The 9,080-nt window shown below is 37.8% G+C and overlaps 1 protein-coding gene across 1 annotated transcript in view; it reads right to left on the minus strand.

Annotated features, from left to right (window-relative positions):
* Window positions 1-9,080, minus strand: part of MAGI2 (membrane associated guanylate kinase, WW and PDZ domain containing 2) — a 553,326-nt gene that overhangs the window by 150,192 nt on the left and 394,054 nt on the right. Inside the window, exons 8-9 of the mRNA XM_019474581.1 lie at window positions 4,030-4,151; window positions 2,370-2,552 (exon numbers count right to left, since the gene is read on the minus strand). Coding sequence (XP_019330126.1) covers window positions 2,370-2,552; window positions 4,030-4,151 — 305 coding nt within the window. The remainder of the gene's footprint in view (window positions 1-2,369; window positions 2,553-4,029; window positions 4,152-9,080) is intronic.

A 9,080-nucleotide genomic window follows, 5' to 3' on the forward strand; every position in this document is an offset into this window, starting at 1 on the left:
TTCAAATGTTCATAGAAGCCATGTTAGATGTCACAATCATTAGCCTGAGATTTTCCAATTACTTTACATCAGAACTCTGTCACTTTTCTCGAAAATGAAGATATTTGAGGCCAGAATTTATTCTGAGATGTAATTTTGTACATATCGGGCTCACATAATTATAGAGTGATTATATATTTGAATGTACATTTCTGTCTTGCATTCTTAATATAGTTGAATTAATTACCTTGGGGAAAAAAGCAATGTTATTTCTATGTATTTTAAAGCACATTTTTCCTATATATTCCCATCACAATCCATGACTACAATAATCACCATCAATAGTATTATGACACCCATATTCAATTTCAACATCAAAATTTAAGTAAGTTGCAAGGATACTGTCTTTTCCAGAGAAAAGAACTCCATATGAAGAAGTTCACCAATAACCAGCCCACACTTCAGACAGATTAGCAAGTAACTATATTTGAGTGCTGGATCTGAGAATGGTAAACCATGACAAGCAAGGAAAATCCCTCATGCAGTGTATTAGGTAATATGAAAATATTAGGAAAGATGAAGTTCATGTTACTAAAATCTCCTGAACTTCAGGAAGTCTGTTGTACCCTCTGTTCACTTAATCAGTTAATTTAATTTTGCCTTTGGGAGCCAAATTGCATTAAGTTAAAATGGCAACAAGAATTGAGGATTAAAAAGCTGTTAGACTAATTTTTTTATAAAACCAATACCAACAATCTGTATTCTACTTCTTTCTTACATTTTACTTCTTTATATGAATTATCTGATCATCTATTTGGCATCAGAAACATCATGCCAGCTGTAATATAAGACTTGAGGCAAATTGCAGTGTTTTAAAAATAATGCTTTTCACAACCTTCACACTTCCTACTTGCAAAGTCCTGGAGAGTCCTACAGAATAAACTAGAGTTCAGGGTGATTTATTCTGACATACTATAGTCCAGATAATTTCTTTGCTACAACAAAAGAAGGATGAAAGGAAATTTCCAGAAGAATCACTTGGGACTACTCCACCCACATTATTTGTGCCTGTGTGTATGTGTCTGCCTCCTGTACTGTAACACACTAGAAGGATCCTGCTGTACTACTGTGGTCCATCCACAGTGATCTGTGACAGGCTAGGAAATTCTCCTATATTCACAGTGACTGTCCACCATGAACTTGGTTTTCTGCAGAGACAACATAAATCCCAAACTAGCATTTCTTCTATAAAGTCTTGGTGAGAAATGGAAGGAAAAATTATGCACGTCCCAGTACCAATGTGCAGCCTGACTAGTATCTGAGGAACAAGGATGGTGAAAGACGGTGCACAGCGACAGGGTTGCACAAACACAGGACTACAGTCACTGGTAATCAGTTACACCAGTGGAAATCCCAATTGGATCTAAAGAACAAAAATCTTCACCATGAGAGTGGTTAAGTATTGGGACAGGAGCCTACAGATGCTGTAGGATCTCTGTCCTATAAAATTTCCTAAAGTCCCATGGATGAAGCCTTGAGCAACCTGATCCAACCACGAAGTTAGCCCTGCTTTGAGCAGGAGGTTGGTGACTGGAGGTCCCTATCAACTGAAATTATTCTGTTATTCTCTGATTGTCTTCTCCTACAGGAGATGATAGCTGGTTTGGAAACCGAGTTCATCTTCCTCCAAAAATGTTTCATCCATATATAGACCTGATGTGACCCTCCAAACCATTAAGACAGTGGTTTGCAGTCTTTATCAATCTGTGGACATGAAAATATTTCCAGTGATGGTCCAGATCTTAAGAGCAGCTTTAAATCTCTTCAGAGGAAGTTTCTTTTATTTAGTTAGTTTTCACAGATTCTTTATTAGTAGGCCACAGATGCCTACGTGTCCATATGCCACACTGAAAACTCTGATTTTGATGGTTCTAATGAGAACAATGTTAGATCAGACTCAACTTTGATTATCTTGCAAAACCATTCTTTCTAAAGAAATAAATTTTCACTTAGTAGTCTGTGCTCTCTCTGCCTGTCTCTTTTTCTTTCCATGCACAGACTCCCCTTGAGTAAACAGCCTATAAACCAAAGAACATCACATCCCATTTTTACATAGGAGAATGCAGAGATCTTTTCTCCCTTAAAATATTGTGAAATGGGAAAAAATAAGCTACTTGGCATTATCAGAAAGAAAAATTATGTCCTGGTTAAACCACAACAAATTACAAGAAAGTTTTATCTGAGAAGTTTATCTTATAGAGCAGACATATTACACATTAACACAGAAAGTAATATGGAAAAATGTATGCATTCATGGAGAGAGCGAGACTCAGAAATCTATGTCTCATTCTACTTCTCATATAAAAGAACAGAGGAACCATCTTAATTACCTGTTTCCATTTTCCCATCTTGTGCTGCAGGCCCATCAGGAATTACACTCTTCACCTGGAGAAACTCATCTGGCTCATCCCCACCAATGATGGTAAATCCAAAACCCATGTTGCTTTTCTTAAGAGTTGTGCTGAGGAAAGTCCCCTTCAGCTGTGATGCATCACGGGTGAAGAGTGGTTTTTCTACATCAGTCAACACAAACAAGAAAGACAAAAGTTCTTATCTAGTCACAACACAGCGGGGGCAGCAGATAACAATATTGGCTGACAGCAGGTGACAGTGTATGAAAATCAAGGAAATAAAGAGTGCAGGCATTCCAGGAACAAAATATTTGTGAGTTCTTATATTAATACAAAGCTTAAAACATATTTCTTATTTATGGCAGATCAGCCATAAGTGGGGAGTTATAAATGTTCTTTCATATTAGACAAACATTTAGAAGTAGATATTGTGTAGCTAAAATAATTACAACAATAAAAATGATCTGTGAGGTAATTTTAAAACCTCTTTCCTAACCTATAATTTCAGCTTTGTCTACAAAGTAATACATTCTCCATTTTCCTTCCCACCCGCAATAAGGAAAATAACCCCTGAATATCTTACTCCAATTGTTAAGAAGCAGTGCTAAATATTAGGTGAGCTTTTCTTTCCAAACACGTGGGGTTTTGGCATCCAACAAGTGACAGACATAACTGCTGTGCAACCTTTGCGTTCCCTCTCCGCGTGCCTTGGTGTGCAGTGTGGGCAGTGGGGGGCTCCCCGTGCCTCTCTCCCGTGCTGCGCTTGGTGAGGAAGGGTGGGAGGAAGGTGCAAAGGTTGTGACTTCAACTGCTCTCGCTACGCCCACAGCAGTGGGGCTGAGCTGGCTGGCAGCGGAGGACATACCGTGCAGCCTGCACGTCCCGGTGGGGTCACGCCGGCACTGGGACAGGTCATTCACGCTGCGGGACCTTTTGGGAGCGGGGCACGGGTGGGCGAGTTTGGGTCTAGGTAAGGTTGATGAGGAGCTTTCTACTGTTACAAAGGAGAACAAGCCTCATTCTCTGGCTATAACCTTATGTTAAAATTTATTTGTCTCTACCAATACCGTTTGCTGCTCATACAGCTCATTTTAAGCACATTAATTTTTACGTTACCAAGAAGCTGTGTTCTTGTAAACTCCTATAACACAGTGCTTGAGGCTTTTAACTTAATTGATGCTTGCTAGATGAGCTAGCTTAGAAACATACCAAACATCAATTAATGGTAATTTAGAGAAAGTACAATTAATTATTTCAGTGTTGCCAACCTCGGGTGCTCAACAGAGAGTTGTACATTCCCAAGAATAGAATTTATGATTTTATTTAGAAAATTACTTTGGGGCTTTTACTGTGCTTTCTGTTTCTCAGCCTTTAGGAAACACTAAGGTGTTTCCTAAACTACTACTACTTTTCCATCTTTTCTCTGCGCTTCTGAAGGTTAGAGTATTTTAGGTGGCCCATGAGTCCCGCAACTCTGGGAGCTCAGACATTTAGGGGAGAAAAATGCTAGGAGACAGGTGATAACATTGTGAGAATTGGCAACACTAGTCTTTTAATCAGACTATGACAAAATCATTGTCACATAAACAGGAGAGCAGGATCTTTCATCTTAACTAAGATAGCTGACACGGTACTGTACCTCGGAAACCTTGGGCCTGCATAGGCTTTGTTCCAAGTTCTGCGTTGGGCATGTTATGCTGCTGTAGCTTCCTTTTTGCTTCTAGGACAGGGTTTTCAAATTGTGTTCTTCTATTTACGTGGCTGGAAAAAATTTGGTTTTGATTAAAAACTGGGTTCAGTTGGGGAAAATGATCATTTTCACAGTAGGATGCTCTATGTGACTTAGGTGTGTGGGGTTGCAAGAGTGAAACAATTATGAAACCCCAGTGGGCCTGAGCATGTCCCTTATACTCCAGACAATTTTGTTGGGGATGAGAAATGCACAATCTAGCGCACTGCGTAATGAACAGCACTGAGAAGTGTCCTATCATTTCAATATGCTGAACTCTGCTACAGACGAACGGTTTTGATCTATGGGACTACATATTAAATATCAGTACTGCTGAAGCATGCTACAACGACAGTTTTTCATGTCTTTAGTACAAGCATTGTTCTGTGCATGATTCAAAGGATCTGAACCAGTTTTGTGCACTATTATCGATTAGCTGTAAGTGAAATTACTTAATCACTTACAGAAAAGGTAAAGCCTAGAACACAGAGTGCTTTTATGATTGCAGCTTAGGAATAAATCTAACATAGGAAATAAACTGAAGATGATTTCTTTTTAATTCTATGGTATATATCTGCTCAGCTGTACAGAAAAATCGGAAGTCAGATGGTAGATTAGAACTACATAGATAAATATATGAAATATAAGAAAAGATAATGTACACTTTTTTTCTTGATGTTTTACATTTCCTACAACAGGTCAGTAAGTACATCTCTGTCATTATACCACTAATTTTCTGTATTGTGTTTAGAACTACTATCCTAACTACATACTCTCATATCCTTGATTTTAATTCTTTAATTTAAAGCACAGATTTTATCAATCAATGAGTAATCCTACAATCCTGTCCTGTGATATGTTTCACATGTTTTCTGAAGAAGGCAAAACAATTTAGCAGGCTGCATTGAACAATTCCGCAAGATAGGATCATGATAGGATCACAACTGAGAAAAGGCGCCTGTGCTGCGAATGTTGTTCTGGGGAAACAAATACATATGTACAGAAGGGCAGGTTTTCAAACATGTCACTCCTTATTTGTTCTCACTGAGCTATTACGTATCGAATTCTTCTGAAAATCCAATCCCAGTCATGGGCTTTAAGAACTTGGAGAGGTGACCTGGGAACTTTTGAAACGCTGAGATCCTAAAAAGGGTTGAATACCTTCAATTTATATTGAAATGACCTTTTATGCCACATTAAACACTTTTCAGGTCCCTTGGGATTCAGATCCTACCACTGCTTCAAAGAAAGTGAGTGGAATTGCCACTAAGAAGTGAGGTAGAGGAAAGGCAGCAAGTCCTATGGGAGTGCAATACACTTGGAAAATCAGGATTTAGTGGCCAGAGCTAATGCAATGAAAAGATTTCCAGTCATGTAAAAGAATATTTGATTTAATGAGAGGAAGTAAATGTGATAAATCCTGGAGCTGCTACTTTGTTAACATGGCTATAACTCATTCAAGTGGCTGCTAACTTACTCTTGTACTCTAAAATTTTGATTAAGAGTTTTCTTGTAAATTTCAATCTGTGCTGCAGACAGAGAAAGTCCCTTTTGTTTCTTTCCTTCTTCAGACAGACTGTTTAAGATTGTAGGCTTTCCTTTCCTAAACTTTTGCTTTCTAGTTAGACCATGCTGCAGTTGTTGTCAGGGTCTTCAGCACCTTAGTCTATTGCAAACCTAGAAACATATGACGGAAGGGAGACAAACTTCACCAGTTAAAAATGGAGAAACACAAGACTTACATGCATTAAATAGGGTAATTATGAACTACTAACATAAGCATTAAAAAGGTCATTTTCATGCTACCACCTATCATGTGATGTATTTCAATATTGTAAAGGAAATACTACTTTTGCCATTACACAAGGCAGTGATGAAACGTCATGTGAAATACTGCATAAAGTTCTGATCACACATGACCAAATAAAATGAATCCATAGAAAAGGTTTTACAGGAAGACCAGTGAAAGAGAGAGTCTTCTATGACAGAAGACCAAAGGAGTTTTAACTTTTTATTCAAGCAGAATTAATTCTGATATATAATTGCATTCTATGAATACATTTGGAATTAAATACTAGAATATATTAAAGATGTCAGGATTTCAGACTTGAAATCTGTAGGTTTCTTACAAGCAGAAGTGTGAAATTACAAAACAGCTTCCAATAGCAGATACAGGGTAAAATATCTACCTCGTTTTATGTTAGCATTTGATAAGGTTAAAAACAGGGTTGCTACACAGTGGGTTGAGTTAATTGCTTCAACATAGGGATCATGTCTTATTTTAGAGGCTCTAAAGTATCCTGCCCTGGTCTTCAGCTGCCCTTCCAGAAGAGCATGGGTTTCCCATAGCTTTTGTGCCATATTACGCAGATGTAATGGATATCCAAGATCACACTACAGGTCTGCATTTAGGACCTTGAACTATGCTTAGTGTCATGCTCTAATTTCAGAGCACATCTCAGTGCCGCAGGAGGCCTCTTGCAGACCTAAGTTACAACTTATATGTGGTTCTGTGATATAAAAAAAGATGGGATTTTAGCTAATATAGGATGTGTTCATGGCTCACAGAACATCAGTTCCTGTGGTACTGATATCACAGCTAGAATCTGTTATCCACTGCCTCTCTACAGTTTCTAGGTAAAGTTTAAGTTGTGCTTTAGTCCATTTACACAGAAATGTCTTCAGTAATGGCCATCTTGAAAATAACCTTTTTGTCCTAGCAGATCAGACAGAAAGACTAGCAGAGGTACTTGAAGCATCTCAAGTTGTTGGTGCAACCTTAATAATTCTTAGCTCCAATTTATTCCCATATTTTTACTGTTTTATGGTAGTGCGCAGTCTCAAAAGCACAATGTGAGAATTCCAACAAATTCAAACAACTGCATTAAATATTGTGTCCAAGAGGAGTCAAAGAAAAGAAAATTATACTGATAATCACTCATTTTTATCAGTCAGTAACACTGGATTTATGCTCCTAGACTGATGAGACATGAAACAGCTCCCTTTCATACAATTTTAAGTGCTATACAGCTTCACGGCTAAATCAGAAAAATTGCTACTGATGAGTTTACCTGAGAAAGAAGTTATTAAGCTAAGTAGTTCCCTTGAAAGGACATTCTAGCCTTTCATCTAGCTACTTCAACTGCATACAAAACAGATATTACTAATCTAGGCCTTAATAAGACAAGCCAAATGCAAGTTTTAGAGATAGTTACAAATATGTGCTTTTGTGGTTAAAATAGATTTTGGATGTGATCCAAAAATATATTGCTCATTGCTCATAGCATCTAATTCAGTGAGCATTTATATCTTCACTTTTCTTCCTTTATTTTATCCAGTGCATATTAAATATAAAAGCTTAATCCAAAGACAAGAATCCATCTAATTTCTCCTAGTGCCATTGTGGCTGTACAGAAGCATCATCCTGCCTTTTGTTTGTTTTCTAGTCCTAGGAACCCTGAATTTCCCTCTGCAGAGAAGAAGGGGTAGTCAGTGCTGCTGTCCTCTGTTAGCTTACCATGTGTAAACTGGGGACAACCCCTCAGAGGTAGGATTTGGTTTTGGGCTGCATTTAGCTGTGAAGTTGAAATAGTGTCTCTTGTGTTATGAGTAGATACTGTCACCACCAGCCAGCCTATAAGACATAAGCACCATTCTGCCATGTCATCAGTGAATGTGGCCAGGCTGAGTTGTTTTTATGATGGAGTTTCACATTAGATGTGCTTAAGACAACTGAAACACATTCTTAGGAGATTTATGGGCAGTAATGCCTAGTATGCAGATTTTAGTTGACGGCCAAGATACTGAGCCTTGCCAAAATGGTAGGACATCTAAGCATGTGCATCAGAGCAGGAGTTTAACCTATCTATCTCCTTTTCTTAGCTACTTTAATGTATGGGTTTTTTTGGTAGTTTGTGATTCTAACTTTTGGAATTGTTGCCTATAACCCACCAAAGTAATTCTGAGGATCAGGATGCTTAAAAGATGGACATTCTGATGCATAACTTGTTAGCGCCTAACTTCTCTTTACATTCACATTTTTCAGTTACTAATACTTTATAATGACAAAAAGACCTGAAATAAGTTTTCCTATTTGAGTAGGAACAGAGTGTTGTCAGAAATTGTAAGTCAAGGAGGTATATTTTTCCAGAAGAAATACCTGTATGGCTAATTTAGCTGTTCTATTAAGGAGACCATGTCTGGAAATTGAGCTCTGCGTTGTAGTTAATCATTTTTAAAGGGGGAAATAATCTTTTGGCAATTAGAATGCTGAAAGACCCAGCGCACTTTAATAATCACATTCTCTCCATAGCCCTGCACAGCTAAGTGCTGCTAGTTCTGAGTTTATAAATTAAGAGAAAAATACATGGAAGTTAACCTACGTACAGCAAACACTTCTCATTTATGTCAAATGTCTACACCTTACAAATGAAGCCTGGACCTGCATAACAAGGCAAATGAAAATTTTAATAATGTCTCACACCTACATTCATGCATGATTAAGAGAGGAAGTTATACTGGGGACCTTATTTTTTAACAGAATTTACAAATATATTGTGATTAGTCTTTATTAACTTTGCTCGCAAGACCTTTGAGGTTTTTCTTTGTTTCTTTTTTAACTTTTCCTCTGGTCTCAGAGTATTGGAGCTGAGCATGGCTGGCCCATGTAAGGTGAACCTGAGTCTGTCTGCCTCATTGCTCATACTTACAAACTTCCCATGGGATACAAACATTTCAGCGAGCAGAGTACAAGCCCTTCTTTCACCGACAGTTTTAAAGACCTGCATGTAAAGTTGGACTGGACTTGAATGTGTGAAAGTTCATAACCTAACTTTTCATGATTTACCCACTTTTATGTCATAATTAAGAGAGTTTATTGTAATCTGATTTTATCTAGTTAAAAATGAACTCATCTGTTGAATACTTGTAATAAAAAAGGTGTGACTGCCACTTTTTAGTAT

The sequence above is a fragment of the Aptenodytes forsteri genome, unplaced genomic scaffold (assembly GCF_000699145.1).
Source record: "Aptenodytes forsteri isolate BGI_AS27 unplaced genomic scaffold, ASM69914v1 Scaffold137, whole genome shotgun sequence".
NCBI classification, from domain to species: Eukaryota; Metazoa; Chordata; class Aves; order Sphenisciformes; family Spheniscidae; genus Aptenodytes; species Aptenodytes forsteri.